At 38.3% G+C, this 19,571-nt stretch overlaps 1 protein-coding gene across 1 annotated transcript in view; it reads left to right on the top strand.

The window, feature by feature from the left end:
* Window positions 1-19,571, top strand: part of AFF2 (ALF transcription elongation factor 2) — a gene marked incomplete at both ends in the record, with an annotated part of 326,636 nt that overhangs the window by 242,252 nt on the left and 64,813 nt on the right. The window contains one exon of the mRNA XM_084294301.1: window positions 13,978-14,015. Within this exon, the coding sequence (XP_084150427.1) occupies window positions 13,978-14,015 (38 nt within the window). The remainder of the gene's footprint in view (window positions 1-13,977; window positions 14,016-19,571) is intronic.

Genomic DNA, 19,571 nt, shown 5'->3' with positions numbered 1-19,571 from the left:
CTTCAGTGTGTAGTTGTAAATCAATACTGAAAGTCTCTCAGCCTTACTTGGGACGTTAATGAAGAATCATTTTCAGAAAACTGTCTGATGTCATTCTTTATTCTTCCCACTTTATAAATATTTATGGGTAATGCTGGGAAATAAGGCCAGTGAAATTCATATTCTCAACATTCTTATCAGAAAAAAATTGAGACTTAGAGTTAAATTCATCCTTCATGTTACTTTATATATGGAATAGGCTTAAATATGTAAACTTGTGCAGTAAAGAGAAAAGTAATACTATAACAGCATAAGATCATCATAGTCTGTTCAGCTGGGTAATGTTATTTATAAGTGGGTCTTTCTTTCTTATTTATTTTTAAACCATCTGAATGTTCTTTAACCCACCTAATCCATCCTTTAGGATCATGCCAGGAAAGATTTACCTTCTGGTGTAAGTTGACCCCTTAGTCATACAAGCCAGTACTTTTTGCACCAAGACAGACTGGCACCCTCGTCTGAAGCCAAAGGATCAAAAGCCTGTACTTATGCAATGCACTATTGTACAAACACGTTGGCTTATGAAACTAGCAGGTTTCTTGATCTATTGGAAATTTGCCCGTATACTCCCATGAGATGGGATTGTGATACTGAGATGCCCAACATTTAGAAAAGGTAATATGTTATCAGGCAGGAGTTACTTTTGTTTTCTTACTGTACTAATTTTCCATCGATTTCGGTAGAATTGCTCCAGATTTACACGCTTTACACTGACTTGAATAGGTGCCGTCTCTGATGTCAGTCCCATACAGGAAGGCCACAGTTACATCTGCACTGCACAGTGTCGTGTTTGTAGCCTTCAAAGTATTACTGCATTCGTATGGTACATGCAAACCTTTTACCCAAAGGCAAGGTCATGCTGGGGAGCAGTGTCACATTGCCCCCAGTTCAGAGGCTGCAGGGTGAGCCCCTGTGCAATGTGACTGAGCTATAGGAATCCTCAGACTGCACCAAAGCTCTGTGAGACTTTCCAGTAAGGAAAGCATAAGCTGCAGACAGGCAAGAGACCACAATAAGGAACATTCATGGAGTTTCTCAAAAATTTATAGTACCTAGAACATATTTTTCCTTTTGGCAATGCAAGTTTCATGTCACTCTAAGTGATTAGAATTGATTCAAGTCTCCTAAGATCTCCCAGATATCTTCTAAAGAAACAGTTTATGGTCTGTGTATTTAGGGATTCCAAACATGAATGCATCCTATCACGTAGAAAATAAATGAACTGTCTGGACAGTAAGCATGCTGATCATATTTCTTAAATGTCCAGCACTTAATGGCTGGACCTTTCCTTTTCTTCACCTTTCCTCTGTACCCCCGCACATGTGTGGTTGCATCTCTTTTAGGTGCCTCATGAATAGAAGATAAAGACGACAGTGTTATTTACATTACAGGAAAGAATCCCAAAGCTTTTTAGGTTTCTCAAAAACATGAGTATATGTGTCCATCCTTGAGATTCTTGTCACACACTGCATCCTTGAGTAAGGCCTTGAAAAGCTGAGCAGCTTGGCTCTACTGCATCACTCAAGCATTACCCTGGCCGTGCCTTCACACTTAGCAGCTTCTGCCATGTCCCTTTCAAATAAAGAGAGGGGACTGGATATGGAAATAAAGGTTGATCTGGCTCACCAGTCAGGCACATAAACATCAACAAAGTAACTGGAATGGTTTTTGACTGCAAATATTACGTCCCAAAAATATGTAAAACATTCATTCATGAGGGACAGATCAAGACGATTACAATATACGAGTTACATGATGTTGAATGTTCAGCTGTGGGATCCAAAGTTATAAAAATATATTTTTGTTAACATAAAGATTTTGCATGCAAATGACAACTGTAACTCAGCTGTATACATGTGCGCACTCTGACAGGGAAATAAAAGGTTAAAACTCTTGGCTCAAAACCCTTCTAACAGTTTATGCAACGTTGCTATAAAGAAGGATTCTCATTGCAATCTTTCTGATTTTTTTTTTTTGCTATAGGCTTACAGCCAACGTGAAGCATGAGCTAGCATTTACTCATTTTTATTAATTAAAAAGCAATATGTCAAAATCATATTTTTTATCTTGACCTCTTTCCTCTTATTTGAAGGAAGCTGAAATTCTTTGAGAGTAGCAGTCAATAGGAAGTCCTAGGACCCAGGCCTGTATTTGTCGTTTGGGAATTGCTAGGGACCCTTTGATCTGTACATGAGAGGAGCAGTAGAGACATCGATCCATAAATGCACCTCCGTCCTGAATTTAGTGAATGTCTATAGTATGTGAAGAGGATTTGATCTGTCTGCCTGTCTACTCAGACTACCAGACATTTGTCGTGGTGCTAGATTGTTGAAGCTTGTCTGCAAGAAACAAAACTCTCCTGTTGTATTCTTTCACTCCTGCGAATGAGCACGTGTATTTCTGATCTGTATTTAGTGGCCCATGAACCTCATGCTCTTTCAGTCACTGCTGAGGAGAAACCCAACACATGATTGCTCTGGTCAGTCATGTAATTAGGAGGCTGAGGCTGATTTCTGGATAAATTGAGAGCTATCAGTTTGAAGTCAGTGTAAGGCATTTAGTCTGTAGATACATGTATTATTAGCAGGGCTGTTACTGAACACACTGTCCACTTTTTAACATTACCTTTTCAACCGGGATTTTGAATAACTGGAAGTGGTTCATAAGAGCTATAAACATGATCTGGAGAACCCTTCTTAATATGAGCGTTACAACTTCTTGATTTGGCCAGAAAGAGGCTAAGTGTGAATTATGATGGCCTAGCAGTGTACCACCAAGAAAAAGATTCTTGAAAGGAGGCTGCTCTCTGTAATTTCATTCCAGAGGGCTTAAAAGGCTCCAGCAAGTGAGAGGTGACTGGAAATCCAAACTAGTAGTGCCAAACTGCTGCAAATTGCAAGGAAGCCTTGTGGTTTCCCTCTCCTTTTAGGCTTCCTTTCTGCATGCTCTGGCAGTTGTAGGCTTGTTGTAAGTTGTTGAGTGGAGCTCTTCAGGCTGTGACACGCAGGAGGCCCAATGTGATGATCGTTGCAGGTTCCTTCTGACTTCAGATCTGTAAATCTTTGAACCATGTTGATCATTGCTATAGATCATGAGGCAAGCTGCAAGTTACTCCACCCCAGTTGCAAACTCCAGTCATCATTTTCTGGGCGTCACTTTGAGAGACTGCAGTTATCACCTATATCTAACACGTGTAAACACATCCCACAGCATCTTCAGTGTAGACACTTTGGAGCTGGCCACATGACACATGCTTTGTCCCTTAGACAAAATGCTGATTCTTATGTCTTTCATTGTGGGTGATTTGGGATTAAAGACACACAGAAAACGACAGGTTAGATCTGGAATCAATTTTCATTTACAGCTGAGAAGCAGTTATTGATGCTGTGCTCACAGTTCAATAAAAGATCTGAAGATATAGACCTTGCGTTTCTTTTTCAATATAAGCAGCATAATCAGTCTCAAATGTTTTTACAAAGAAAATTGTATTGACAGTTTTATTAAAATTGCTGTCTTTAAAGTTTCAAGTTATCCACAATTTGACCTACTTGAATGGTTTTTAATATGCACACTGACCAACCCAATGGATTTTTATGTCACATATTTATAATACAAGGTACACATCTGTTTAATGTATTATTTGAGAGGTATTGTTACATCTAAGCATTGCCTGAGTTTTAAACTCTTGTAGTATTGGCACAGAAAAGAACATTGGCATATACATCCATATTGCACTCAGAGGTCCTGTTGCAAAATATTTTTAGATTGGCCACGACAGATAGAGTCAAGGCAGATGACAGACATGTTCTTAGTTCTTAGACGTGTAATTAGGTGACTAGGCATTTCGGAGATGCTCTTAATGCTCTTCTGTAAGGAAAGGAAGTACTTTTAGATGGCTTTATTATTCTGTTAAAAAAAATATAAATCAGAAATTAGAAAGAATACTGAAGATTTTTAATTAGTAGCTTGATGCAGGTAAAAGAGCTTGGATAAAACACAGGTTAATATTTTTGTTCTTTAAAGCACCTCTGTATAACTCAAATTAGCTTCGAGCTCAAAGGTATCCAAATGAGTTGTGCCTGGATACAATATTTTAAGTAGCTGTAGTGTACCCAATTTTCTTTAACCAGCTCCTCTTTGTTCTTCTGCCTAAGGAATAGTCCTGTTAACCTTTGAAATGTGTACTTAATTTAAAGCACATTGTTAGCAATCTGTGTGTTTTTTAACCAAAGAAACTTGGATACTACTTACAGACCTGCTCCGTTATTTTCAGTATTTCATGTATATAGTATTTTTGGCAGAACAAATCAATGAGATGTTTTTCTTTTATATTTTTTTCCTTCTCTTAATGATTGCCATCTTATGTGCACTTCTCTGATAACCATATAAACACAAGACATACGTATAATCCATGGCCTTGGCCTATCTTCTGTATTTTACACAAACACGTTACTTTCTTCTAGGTTACTATTAGGTAATTGCCGACAAAACGTTTGCCTTTGTAGCGCCATCCAAAAAGGTGATCAGCCATAGCCCAAGCTTTGAATTCTTATAATGCATTCTGAACTTTCAAAGCTTTTACTCAAGTTAAATTTTTTTAAATCTATGAAATGCAAAGATGCATGATGCTTTCATCACGTAACACTTTGAAAGAGGTCACTATATCACTTTAAATTGTAACAATTGATATCCTTTCCTGTTGTCATTTATCCCATTTTTTATCTGGATCCTGAACAAGCTGTTTACCTCCCTAAGGTTTCTCTACATTTCCATTTACTTTGTTATCAGCAGAAAGGCTGAAGAACAGCTCTTCAGTAATGACATCAATACTGCACACACAGTGAGAGAGGTCATCTTGTCAAAGCTATAGAAAAATCAGATGGATTAGGATGAAACTAGGTGCAAAATAACTTTGATAGAGTCTTTAATGTAAACAGTTTATCTGCCATTGGGTTCTATTGAAATCCCAGAGTGATGCAGCATTGGTTGTAGCCACAGCAGAGTGTGTTTTGATAAAAAGCCCACATCTCAGTGTTTAAGATCTGCAGTCATGTTTTATAATTGTAAAGAAATGTTTTCATTGAGACATTAATGAAAACAGAAGCTATTAGGATAATGCAGTCATTCTCCAACCTTGTCAATCTATAACCGTGAAAAATCCTTTCATGAAGACATATCTCTTCTTGCTACCTCAGTCCATTTTAATTGATACTCAAATTATTTTATTCTGCACAACACTAGTTGAGACAGCCATATATCATCAACTATGCAAAATGAATACTCTAGCTTCCGTTAAACAAATCTTTGGAAATAAGAGATTTGATGGCTGACGTGTCTGAGGTAATAATTCACACAGTAATCACATAGGTTCCTATCATAGCATTTGTTCATTATCAGCAAAAGCTTTCAGTAACCACTGTGAGATCTGGGGTGAACTTGGTGCAGTTATGAGCAAAAACCATGGCATACCACTGAAATACATGGTGTTATCAAAGGCTTTTAACTTGTTCAGATTCACAGAATCTTGTGTAATTGTTTCTGCACGTGTTATTATTGTGGAGGTCATCCATCAGTGAGGAAGGGGATTAATGCAACCCTTAGGACAAACAGTTGCTGTAGACTGCACAGTTTTACAGCTCGACAAGGATAAGTTTGCCCCTGCAGGTTGCAGCCATGGCCTTATAGTGGCTCTGGGGCACCAGCTGCATGGACCAGCACAGGATCTGGAGGAGCCCCATCCCTTGTGCCTTTTCCATGGGCTGCCTGGTATTCCCTGGCAGCTCAGTGTCTCAATATCCCTCCACCCCAGTAGAGAAAATAACACAGGAAAATAAAATACCAGAAGGCAGGCAGCCCTAACGAAGGGCTGAAATGCCTTAGTTGGACAGATGGAAAAATACAGCTGCAAGAAGTCCTCTCCTCACATTTCCACAAATAAGCAGGCACTTCATAACCCCTCAGTGCTCTCTTAAGCAGGTGCTTCTCTTAGGTCTAGTTTTTTATGCCACCAGCCTGAAGCAGCCAGGCTCTGCCGGCCATACCACGAGACATCATTCACCTGAAGGAGAAGCTTTAAACACAGACCTGGTGCCTCTATCACTAATTAAATAGAGGTGGAAAGGCCATTTGTTCGTGAGCACAACCATAAGGACCAGACCTTGGAGATCTGCCAGCCTCCTTGGGGTGGGAGGGAGGAAGGAGATACAGCTTTCAGTCCTCGGGATGGATCTTGTACTCCATGTTTGTGTGCATGCCTGTGCACACATGTTTTACAGAGAAGTCTTTATTATAAGAATATAGGAAAAATACATTTCCCCAGGTCCTTTGGCATACACATGACACTTATGCAAAAGCCTTGTACTGTTTTGACAGCAAGCGGAGGCAGCAGCAGGTGAGATAATTGATTGACACCAGTACTGTTGTTGTTAAGAGAAAAGCCAGACTTGGCCATACTGTCCTGTAAAAATAAATCTGAGGACTGTGGTATCTGTGGGCCACCTCAGTGCTCAGCACTCACTAATCCAACCACATAGGAAACATTTATCTTCTTTTTCTCCTCAAAAGGAGAGTGTGATTTTTATCACGCATGTCTTGAGAACCATTTTGGTAAAGAAATTGTCTGGCTTTCTTATGCTGGCCATCTGCAGCATTGCTCTTATTTAAAAGCCCAAGCAACCGTCTGTGAACTTCAAAATCTAAATTTTGGGGAGATTTTCAGGCTGGTAGAGTATAGTGCTAGTATTGGCTTAGAGGCCGGGGGGCTGCAAATACCTCAACAGAGGGACTCATAGGTGGCCAGAACAAGTGTAGAAGTAGGTGATGAAAAGGGCATGATAAATCCAGTAATTAGCTTCTGTCAGCCAGAATAAGGGGAGAAGAAGTGAAAGTTGATCTCCCCTGGAGGAATTCCAGAAGGAGAACAGTAATGAGAATGAAACACCTTAATTTTTCTTACGATAAATGCATCTGCCACTGCAAGGTTTGCTGGGGTTAGAGGTGCTTCATTTTGTACCAGCAGGATGAATCTTCCCACAACAGACCTCCTGCCCACTTGTAGGGACAGGTTCAGAGCACAGTGTGACAGTGCAATTGATTTGGGCAGGGTTCTCACACAGAGCACGTGTGATTTACAAAACTACCAATTTCACGGCAATTTATGTGTAATTTTCAGGGTGCAACACAGTGATTGGCTAAGTCATCAGAGCAATATACTAAACCAGACCAAGGGCAGCAAAGTTATTTTGTGTGTGTTTACATCTGCTGCCTGTTTGTAATGGATTTAATAATCAGTGTAGATTTAATGTTAAGTATAAATTAAAATCCTTTAAGTCTTTAGTCCTGCATAGGAAATAAATGGGTGGCGTGAACAATAGCAACATCAATTCACAGCTTCCCAGAAGTGCCACTGCTGGTACCATTTGGCTGTGCCCTTTTGCTTCACATGTCTAGGAAACTATTCACTGATTTAGAGTACGGAAGAGACTAAGGATGGGTTGGGATCCAGGAGGAATGAGATAGAGGCTTTTGCCACAAAGCAGGATCTGAGGGCATAAACTGCAAGTGAACAAGGGTATGAGGGGCTGCTTCAGCAACAACTGCCAATCCTCCTTCCCATTTTGACACAGCAAGTTACAGTCCATGTGAATGCTGCAAAGGTAGCAATTAAACATTGCACACTAAAAGCACACCTCATTATAAGACCTCAAAACATCAGCACTGTTCAGGTAAGTCTCAGATGGAGATACAAAGAATTACTCTCCTTTTGTTAGAACTGGACAGCTGAGGAATACACAAATTGTGGAGAATGTCTGTAGCTGCACAGTGAAGTACCAGGGAATTATTTAAATATAGCCTTTTTCTCCTACTTTCTTTAGGGAATTTTAAAGAAGACTTTTTTTTTTTTTTTTTTTTTTTTTCTCTTGTAAATGTTTCTTGACCTTTTCTCTGTTTCTTTTGCCACCTCTAAATTTTTTATCGTGTGATTAGAATGTTGAAACATGGCTATGGAGTAAGCCCAACAAATAAAGGATTTTTTGATTTATTAGCCATCTGGAGGGTTGAACCAAACACACATTCTAGAAGAAGTCATCTTTAAATAAGAAGACAATAATTACTGAGCTTTATACCCAGTTAAATGTTTTATATTTTCACAGTAGGATTATCATCTGCTAAGCCTGGGACATTTGCAATGAATTTGTAACAAATTGTTTGCTAAGAGGTGTTGTTTCAAACCACAATTTCAATTCAGATTTTTTTTTCTTAAAAAATGGACTATTCAGTAGAGTTTTTCCAACTTTGTCTCCAGGGCTGGATATTTGTTTTTCAAATAGAACAATTTTAATAAAAAATCAGGCCTAACTCTAGGTTCAGTTCACTGCCACAGAACTTTAGAATGACCAAATTGGTATTGTCAGAGCATTTAAATGTACTGGACCTCAAGAGACATTCTGAACGTTCATTAGCATTTGTAAAGGAACTTGAAAATGTCTTAGAATATAGTCTAACAAAAGTTGAATTCTTAGAATTTGTAATGTCATATTAGAATTTCTCTTCAGTTGGATGAAGGTATCAAAATTAGTACAATTAGCAACTTCTGTTGAAAGAGAAAAAAAAATTTTTTTTGAAAGAATCCAGCATATATCAGAACAAGTGGGGAAGGGAGACAATGTTTCAAGCTTCTTCTGTCAAGTCTTACTGGTGCTAATGTACCAGCTTTTTTAAAAATGGACTAGTTTGTCAGGAATTAGAAGTGTCCGTGTTTTTCATTAAACACTTCTTTAGTTTGATTTCCACCACTGGCCTAATGTAAACGTAGAGATTTTGGGAAGAATGCTGGCAGAGGCCCAAACACATCTGTGGTGTTGTTCAGTTAAAAGCAGTTCCCTTCCATCAGGGATGAAGGTTACTCCTAACCCACAGACAAACCTTTTTAGACTTGATCACTTAAACTCTGTTTTCCATTTTACCCAGCCTCCACTGCACCAACTGAAATTAAATTTCCGACTGGTAAAATTTCACCCTAAGCATTCTTGAGCATCTCTCTGTAAAGCCATGAAGGTTACTGCATTGCTCAAAGCAATGATGAGAAGTTCTCTGTGGTTCTGCTGCTTAGAAACTGAGAGATGAATGTAAGGTGGATTTGCAGCAGCTCTGGGAAAAAGTTAAAGCATGGAGGTCTTCCTCCTTCTGCTAACATATTTGATGGCTTGAAGTGCCATCTGTCTCAGCCTAAGAGACACTTCAAGGTTCAGCAGTTGCCTTCTTAGGTGGCTGATCAGTGCTTCTGAATCAAGAGTGTGAGGAGGCATTCTTAAAAAATGCTGACTTATTTTCAGACCTCATTTCCTCAAAATCAAATGTTCCCCTGAAAATCCTGGATATTCAGTTGTGCAATGAAAAATGTTAATTTTATTCAGACAGCAGACACTTCCCCATTAAAACTTGACTGAAAATCTAATTTGCCTACTGCAGATGCCAGTTATTTTACATTGATATTTTTGAGCTGGCCTTGTCTGAATTTATTCTCCTCAGGTCTTTGTGATGTAGGAAAGTTGTTCTGACTGGAGTACTTTTGCTGGTTCTTTCTATCCAAAAATCAGTCTGGTAACTGATGATCATGAAGAAAAGCATCATTTTTCACATTCTGTGGTCCTTGTGCACAACCTAGAATCAGATAGGGCTTGTTTCCTTCCTAGTTCTTTTGTGTAATAGTTAAATATCTCTTAATGAAATAAGTTAGTGGATATATCCACACTACAGATCAAATAAAGCACAATGCAGATGGCTCCTGAACTAGAGCTAAAACAACTAATGTCAAAATCAGGAGTAATGCAACATATGAAGTAGAAGTCTTTCACGGTTGTAAAAGTCATAGGAAAACATCCCTGGGCAAATATGCTCTGATGGATGACCCTCTGTATCTGACTACCTTTGATTTATTCCTCACTTCTTTCTTTTATTCACCGCTAGAGTCAGCTGTTGAAATAAGGTCTTACAGAGTAGAGACACAATTACAGAAAGGCCATAACCGGAGGAAAAAAAAAAATCAGGAGAAAATTGCAAATTAAAGTGGAATGATTGTCTAGTTCATTCTGGCTTCCATTTTCTAATCATCCTAAATTATTTTAAAGCATATTTTCAAGCTCAAAATTAGCAAAGGTCCCATGATGTAATTCTCCTAACAACCATTGAATTTTACATTATACCAGTCCAATTTCATTCCAATCTTTTGCAGCATCATCTCCCACTCAGGGCACATGTATCATGATTTAGGGAGGCCCTACCTGCCCTATTTCTAGATAGTACTTTTAGTACATGAAGTTTAGAAATCATTGTGGAGTTAAAACCAGTTTCTTATTTGTAAAGGCCTAGGAATATAAGATAAAAAAAAATAACTCTTAAAACATGTTTGTCTTTGAAATATCTTAAATTAATAATCAAAGCTCGCATCAAGTCTAAAACAAATCAAACTCAGTCATGAAGATGAGAAATGGGAATTATTAACTGAGTAGCGAGGCTGATGGAGGCTCAATGAGATCATTTTGTTCAAAGATTAAAGGCGATGAACACTGAAATAGTTGAGTAGGATGGCTATGAACACATCTGACTAGAGCTGCTAAATTCAGTAATGATCAAAAGTTAATTATCAAAGCAGAGAGAACTACTCAACACAGACAATTTGAGTCAATAGCTAAGCAGCCCAGCAAAAAAGTAATTTGGGAGAAGTATTTTCCTATAATGAAGTTATATAAAAGACGTACATTTCAAAGAAACCTGCCTAAAACAAGATTGCATTCTTCCTGATCAGAGAAAAATAATTAGCTCTAATTGACAGACCTGCTGCACACCAAATATTTTCAAACAATATGTTTCTGCATCAAAGCTTAATGTGTAGAGTTACTCAATGTCACTTTGATTTTGCCTTTCTTTATCTTCTGCCACTGGGCATGCTCATGATATCGCAACAAATGCGCTTTGAAAAATGAATGAGCAACACCTACAAGATAAATAAAAGCAGAAGGCCAGATCCTGCGTTTCTTTCTCAGACAGAATCCCTGCCACATTCTGTGCTGTGTTTAACATTGTCATTTCCCACTCAGAGACAAACTGAATCATTTGTAATAGGAAATGACCAGTTGCTTTATCATCCAACATTAAACTAGGCTAGTATGCATATTAACTTGAGAACTTGCAATATTTTTTTCTAAAACGCTGTATGAGCGAAGAACACTCTCCCCCCAGCAGGTGCCATTTCTTACGAGTTAGGAAAGTGCCTTCTCTCAGGAAAAAAAGGGGAAAATTCTCCCTGTAAAAATCTAAGATGTGATATGTGCTAGAATGTTCATAGTCCTGGAAAATAAAACACATCTGTAATTCTTTGTTCTTAAAGCAACCATGTTTCTTTCAGAGTAAACATCAACACAGCTAAGTATTCAAAAATCAAATGCCCAGTTTAGACTCTGCTTTTTAATATTCCATGACTTTGACATTGCCTGTTCTCACTCTCTGAAATATCTTCATCTTCTTTAATCTTTCATGCAAACAGTTTAGCTCACACCATCACACACAAGCTCCCTGGAATATCTTCTGCTTTACCTCATATTAGAATTGACTGCATTATTTACTTCTGATCCTAGACACTCTTCACTCTTCTGTTTTCCTTAACTGTATTTTGATATCCATTTTTTGTGTAGCGATTTTTGAATAATTTAGAGGGGAAAAAAAACTTATCTGAGATTTAGATGCAAGTTTCACATGCCAGAATTCAGAATTATTATAGTCCAGCTATTTGGTGCATAAGTGTCAAATGAAATATCACTGTACAGTCAAAAAAAATCTTCTGCCATGGTGGATGGTGGTATGTAAACTTTGAAAATAAAGTTCCTTGCAGGATGGGACTGAGACTTGGTATTTAATGGCAGGCTTCAGAAACTGAAATGTCATTTTCAATGGTATTTTAATCTATTTTAAATAAGGTGTTTGTATGTTGTTACATGTAGTTTTTACTTAAATTTCATCATAACATGTTTTTGACTTTGCGCATGCATGTGGCAGCTAAAAAAAGGGGAGATTTAGGAGAGTATCACTGGAAGGAGGCACAACTTACATTATTTCGCTAATGAGGTAGAGACTCCATTTCATCATAGGCTTGTTTGAGTGATCATAATTAGGTTTGGGTGTGTAATACTTACTCGTGCAATTTTAACTTCAGGATTTCCTGGAGTTTAAGTGTTTTATTTAGCAACCCTACTGTACAATTACTATAATTGTTTCCTATCATGCATTCATTGATTTATTCTTTAGATGGAAAATGTAATCCAAATGAAACAAATGCATTTTTCTTCACACACTGGGAGCCAGCCCAGAGTGTTGCCGTTGCCCTGTGTCAGTTCTCACAAGCTTTAATTCTTTCTCCCAGATTTTAACTTATTACTAGGGATTTCCAAGGATTTAAACAAAGAGTTTATCTTTGGTATGATTGGAGGCAAGGGCCAAAACAGTAGGTATTTTGAAAAACTTGTCCCATTATAGAGCCCAAAGGAGAACTCATTCTGGCAAAATATGGAACCCAGTTGTGCAGGTCCCAAAGGTTTAAAAAGTTAGCCAATTTTCATAGAGGATTTAATTCCTTATGGGTTTATATGTGCATTTTTCAGGACCACTAATATTAGCAGTTCCTGTGTGGGAACCATATTCTTCCCGTCGCTAAACGTACCAGGGGTTAAAGTTCCTCACCAAAGTCCTTCTCTCCGGTTTTGGTAGGCTTTACAAAAATAACTCCAAAGGTAATTAAGCGCTGAAACTTTCCTTTGTGTAATAGGTTTATGGATCAGTTGTCTTAATTCTGCCTTTCACTGCTCTCTGTATTATAATCTCACTAACCATCTGACCGCTTTCCACATTTAAATCTATTATAGCCAGGTCTGTGAATGCTAGAAGGAACTCTATAAAATTATGTGAAACACCAGTTTATCTGAAGGTGCTATTTCAGTCCCTCCTGCGTTAAAGCGCTGTTTACCTATTCAGAAAAAATTCAGAGAGGATACAAGGTTGGTTCGGATTACATAATTATGCTACAGAAGCATTAAAAAAAAAAAAAAAAAAAAAAAAAAAAAAAAAAAAAAAACACCACCAACCCTCCACTAAAATCTCAAGCAGCTTAACCAGTGTGATAGACTGGCGCGGCCCTGCCATCGGTGCCCCCAGCTGTGTTGCTTAGCAACATTTTAATTCAAGAAGAATCGAAGGAGATGAAATCCCCATGGAGAGGGAAACAGAAATAAGAGGGCCGTTGACAGATGATCTGAGTTGTTTCTTCTAATATACTGTGAAGATCACTGGCTCTTTTCATGAATGATAAATGGACTGTACACAGATCAATGGGTTCAGCAATAAACTGGAACCAGGCTCCATGTCTGAGGTGGTGCAGGCCGAGAGGCCCAAAGATTTACTCATTTAGATGATTTGGAGTGTGTTTTCTCAAAGGTTTCACAAGAGGAAATTGATCTGAACATTTGGTCATCCCTTGCCCTTTTCTGTTGCTGGCGAATAAAAACTGTTTTGGAAGCGGAGTCCGTTCTTCCCTTTATTTTTTCCTGTTGTTGTTCCTGTTCCAGATAGGGACAGATAGGCAGTGACAAAGGGGGCCAGACCTCAGAGCGGGAAATGAAGTAATGAGCAGTTCCTAAATGCTCATAGCCATTAAAAATAAACAAACCACATTGATATCACAAACCGGGGCAGGCGTATTTAAAACTTGTAACGCTATCTCTCTGGAAGGGTCCAGCTACTGCAGACGTGTTCCCTCTGCCCCGGTTGTGGTCGGCTGCCCCGGTGCGCCCTTCTGAAGAGCATCCAGTAGTTGTCTTTGTTGTGGCTTGGCTGTGCTGAGGCATGTTGTTTAATTCTTTGTCTCTCCCACCCCTCTTCTGTTTACAGGCTGCTGAAAAGACAAAATTGAGAAACATTCCTGTAAAGTAAGTTCTTTTTATATCCATTTTGAAAATGTAACTTTAATGAACTTTTTGAGTACAGTCACTAAAATGACTGGGACAGTGAGAAGGGTGATAAAAGAGAAAACAGAGTTCAAGTTGCCCCTAATAATAGCTTAAAAAAGGTCAGTATTGCTGAAGAAAGCTTTTGATTTCTCGTGTGTCCCTAATGATTGCACTCCCCAAGTTTCATCCAGTTTCCATAAATTAATGTGTTGTCTATGAATAGCTGCCAAATAATATCACAATCATACTCAATACATAGTGCTCCTAGCCTTGGGGAGGTTTGTACATGCTAAAAAGATTATGATTTTTAATTGCAATCCTTGAGAAGGTCTGACAGGGGGGAAATAACTAGGAATGTGCCAAATGATTTCTAGACACATGGGAATATTTTGCACCTATGTATCAAGGTTTTGCCATCCTGTTGATTAAGAGCTCTCTCACTCAGTACGTGCATCTCTCTCACACCACACACACATGCATGTTTCGGCTCCTTGCAGTTGGGCTCTGTGAAGGATGAGCAAGCTACCAGGGAGCAATTTCCAGGGCATTTTATGAGAAGTTCTTAAATCTTAGGGCACTAGCAGCAAGACTCAACCATATATCATTGAATTAAGAAAGTTGCTATATAGATGTCCTGGCTCTTGAGAAAAGCCATTTTCAGTTAAAGCTACCAACATCAGTGATTCTCTTTAAATAATGAATACTCCAGTCTTAATGGGCTCTTCTGTACCAATAAAACACGTATTTTTAGCTTCAGTAGGTGATCATTGGAGTTTAACTAAGTCTCAGTAACTGTATATTCCTGTTACAGACAGAGGAAATGTTCTTGTTTTCTTAGTAGTTTGCTGATCATGCTGCCTTTTGGACTAGAGTGGTTTTGTATTTGTAAGTACATGCGCCGACAGGAGTCGCAAATCATTGTATTTTAGCACATATAACAAAAGAATACAGTTCTACTTCTCACTTGGTTTCCATCATGTATAGTCATTTACATCTTATAAAGTGAATGCAAAATGTGTACGAACACTCCTTGGAGTGATTAGGCAAGATGCAAGATAGTCATAAATCACCCTCTCTTTATGTTTCATTTAATCTGATAAAAATTAGAAATAGGATCCAGCAGGGACCTGATAGCACATGAAACTTCTAATAAGACAAGAGACCTTTCTTGCCTGTAGGGCTAGTTCAAATTCAGTGCAAGCTGAATTAAAGTCATTGTTACCTGGTGGTTGTTTAATAGAGAGTATGAAATGAGCTGTGATTTCACTTCACCTTCCAGAGGATCCAGGAGCTGCAAGGTGATGAGAGTCTTGGGGAACAACTCCGAAATAATCATTTTCATTCATTCTCTTTTTTAATATTTTGGGCCAAATTCTCAGGAAGGGCTCAAATAAATTAAGTTTTCCCATGTGTGACAGAGATATTGAGCTTTGCAGTCATTAAGCAGCACGTTTGTGACACTGATGCCCAATTACTTCACCAGTAAGGTTTGAGAGTGGGGGAGAGGGTGATTTAGGTTAAATCATTCTTTTATGGGTCTTGAATGAGTGTAACAGTTTGGAATGGAAGAAGGCCAGATGGACAGTCTCGCTCTTTCCACCTACATGTGCATATTTCACCCTGTCATTTCCCCCAACTGGTTGTTTAACTTCTCTCTGACTACGTTCATGGTTGCAGCTTCAATTAGTACCCTAGGGAATCCATTATACATATTAATTACACTCTGTATAATGAACAGCTGATAAATCTGCTTAATATTTTTCAGTGAAATGTAACTATTTAAGGTACCTGTATGCAATTATGATTTTATGCTAGAATATTACCTCTCAGGGCAAAAGTAAGAATACCATTTCAAAGATAGCAGTTGTAGATATGGATCGCATTTATATAAGCATCACAGCCACACTTAGTATACCTCAAGCCTGTCTAGCTTTTAGTGCTGTTGCTTTTGTAGCTCTCAAATGTCAAAGAGAATTTTGCTTGAATTTTAATGTTCTTCAGCTATGCAAAATAAAGTTAGTAGCTTCCATTGTCATAAGGGCTGAAAGCTGTACATATTCCTTCTACCATATGTGACTTATCACATACATTTTTAAAAACACATTTCTGTTATTAAGACATATGTGATAGTACACTTCTGCAAATGTGAATTGCTTTTGGCTAAAAGCCATGCACTAATAAGTTGAGTTGAAACTAACTGCATTTGACATCTGTTACAATATATGTATGTAAAAATATATATAAAATATTCGCAGTTGTCATTAGCATAAAAAAAAATATCCATGTTTATATGTTGTGCTGACATAGCTCTTGTGTCCCCAAATTGAAATCGGAAATAACTCCCTTGTAGAGACTGTGGTTTACATGGAATCCTTGGACCAGGCCTAATAGTGCCATTGTTCAACACGTTACTTAAGGAGCTTGACAAAGATTTCTGTAGAAACGGTCTGTTTACTTTTGATTGCTCAGTTTATTAATGAATTTTAGTTAGTTTCATGTTCAGGAGGAAGTTTGCTGTTCCTTTTTGTTCTGCTGAATCCCTCTAACTCTTAACACTTCTGGAGGAGAAAAAGAAATAAATAAACAAACAAGGGACATTTTTTTACTACAGTTCAGCTGTTTTATAGGTGCTTAGACTAACTGGTATGAACTTCCTGAGGGCCAAGGTAATGCAGGTAGCATTTGACTCCTTCAAAAGACATGGTCTCAGTTCCATGTTGCTTGTAGCACTGCAAGAAAGCACTGCATTTGCAGAGGAACTCATATTTATGTATTGGTAGCATCATCTGACATACTTTTACTGTAAAGAAGCACACGGAATATAGCTAAGAAGTCTCCATTCTTGCTGAACTGATTTTTTTGGTGGAAATACTGCAGTTACTTTTCCAAAAATGTAAGACCTTCTTGTGGCACCAAAGTGGCCCCAGAACTTCAGATTCCATTACCTTTAACTTACTTATCCTCCTCTGCTCACGACATACAAGGAGCACTTGTTGTCCCCCTCTGGTTTTATCCCTATTTACACTGAAAGTCAGTAGCAGAGAAAAAAAAAATCTTGGATGCAAAATCCTAGATACTTGCTCACTTACTTGCTCATCCTTATCATGCTGTTCCCACCCCTGAGTCTGAAGGAGGTAACAATACTTAACTAAGTTTACCCTGTGGAGGCTTTCTAAAGAGCAGTTACATGAGGAATGGTTTTGACTTAGGACACATCTAGTCTTTTATGAAAATGGCCAGAGGGAATTCTTGGGAAAATGTGGGAAGGTGAAAAAATGATTTAGCTAAAACCTGATTTCATATAGCACTGCAGAACTGAACAGTTTTGTAAGAGATAAATCAGGTATTTACAATGGAAAATGAATGTTTTAAGAGCGGCCCATGTACTCCATGAATTGCTGTGGAACTGAGAATACTCTAATCGACATCTTGTTTCATGGAAGAAAACATTGGCTTCCTTGAGTGTCCTTTATCCCTTCTTCTTTTATAGTGCCTTAAAATCTTCAATAGAAAGCACTGACATTTCCCCCAAACACCTGCATATGTTTAAATTTGCTGTAGGCTTAATGACTTCCAGATACGTGTTTTGGGATTACAGCTTGTGTTAAAATACCACTGCTTTTTATATTTTCAAAATATATTTGTTTTCCATCACTGACAAGGCCAGCCACAAGTTTGTTAACCAGGAAGACTTCTGGTGTTTATTGTCTTTTCCTGCCATAAAACTCATCTTCTCCTCAGAAGGGCATCCGACTTGACTTGGTATGGTTTTCTGTCCCAACCATCATTGGAATTGCGAACTATTAACATTTGATATCTTGACATTTCAATTGACCTCTCATTTGCAAAGCGCAGTGGTATTTTTCATGGCCTTTTCATCCTTGATTATACATGGAATAAGAGTGACTGTTTCTACTGACTGCACTTTAAAAATATCTTTGTTTTACCAGCTGGAGTGGCACCTTGTTTTTCGCTCCCCGGGTAGACCTTATTCTGCATGGAAGGTCTGAGGTCTGAGGTCTAAGCGAGCCATGCAGAGCCAGAGGATTTTCTTACTGACTCAGTAAGCGGGAGGGCAAGTAGGTCAGACTCTGAGGGTCAGTTAATGTGTGCTGTAATAGCAGTAACCATAAACAGATCTTTTGCTCCCGTTGGCAAAAGTGGAGGCCAGTGGGCTAGGTCTGACAGTTTGTTCATTTTTTTTACTGGTCAGATCAGGCACTTGTAACCAACAGAGGTATAAAAGTGGTGGTGTGCCTTTGGTAGTCCTGCTCAGCAATTCCTGTTGCAAGGTATCTGCTGTCCTGTATTTAAAAAATAAAAAATAAAATAATAATAATAATAATAAAGATGAAGAAGAAGATTAAGAAGAAAATCATGTCATGCCTACGTTGAAAAATCCTCCCAATTACCGATTATAGTATATGAGGATATCTATATATACACATGTATGTTTATGCATATATGCATATCTGCGTTGGCATATCTATATATACATACACATATATTTGTATATGTATAGATTAATCAAAGGCCATTTGCTAAAGAACTTAAAATCAAACCACTTTTGAAGAAACAAAAAGGCCAAACTTGCTATAAATCTCATTTTCAGTAAAAGTCCCAGGCAATTTACACAGCACTACCTGTTAGTCTCTGCTTCTAAACATTCCTTCCCGTTGTTTCTCCTCTGACTATTTCTGTCTACCTACTAAATCAGCCAGCACCAATTCAATTAGTTCTAAAAATACATTACAACACAGGACCTGAACTGCCTGCCCACATTCATTTCTCAAAGAAATCCATTCATATTTATGTTTTAATACTTTAAGTCTAGCATGCGAAAGCACTCAAATCCCCGGTAGAAATCCAGGAAAAAGCCTGCTTACGGGCAATTATAGGCAATGTTCTTTACTCCCTGATCCTCCTAGTCTGTCCACTTAGGCATCTGCACAGTTGCAGAGTTTGGTCAATTGGATCAGTTTATTGCACCACCAGAAATTCGGCAAAGCCCAGCTGCTGATGATTCTGCAAGTTGGACCACAAGGTTGCATCTGCACTGATGTGCAACGCTCACAGCGCGGTTGGCACCTGGAGTAGCACTGTGAAAACCAATCCTCATAGGCTACTGTTGGTTTTCAGTGAGTTTTATTTAGGGGGGCTACGCTTCCTCAGCAGAATGTGAACTCTAGAAATGTTGCGAAGGATTATTTTACTCTTACAAGTTAAAGGTTAGTGTTGGAAATGGATTATAAAACTGCCGCTTTTAAACTGTTTGCAAAGAAACGCACATATTAAATCCTTTTTGATGATATCGCACTAATCCCTAAATGCTGATTTTTATGTAAATTTTGACTCTTGCAAAGCTCTGACAATTCAGCTATCCCCATGTGGTTTTATCAGAGCTCAATTGCTCCTTTAGATCTTTTTTCCTTTTTGCAGAACCTTTTGCTTTACTCCAAAGTCATCACGGCAGCTGGAAGATGTAGTGATTTAGACATAAAATAATCACTCTATTTAATATTTTACCTTTATTTT

Source organism: Netta rufina (genome assembly GCF_964035555.1).
Source record: "Netta rufina genome assembly, chromosome: 12".
NCBI classification, from domain to species: domain Eukaryota; kingdom Metazoa; phylum Chordata; class Aves; order Anseriformes; family Anatidae; genus Netta; species Netta rufina.
This window is presented reverse-complemented; position numbering and strand designations above follow the sequence as displayed.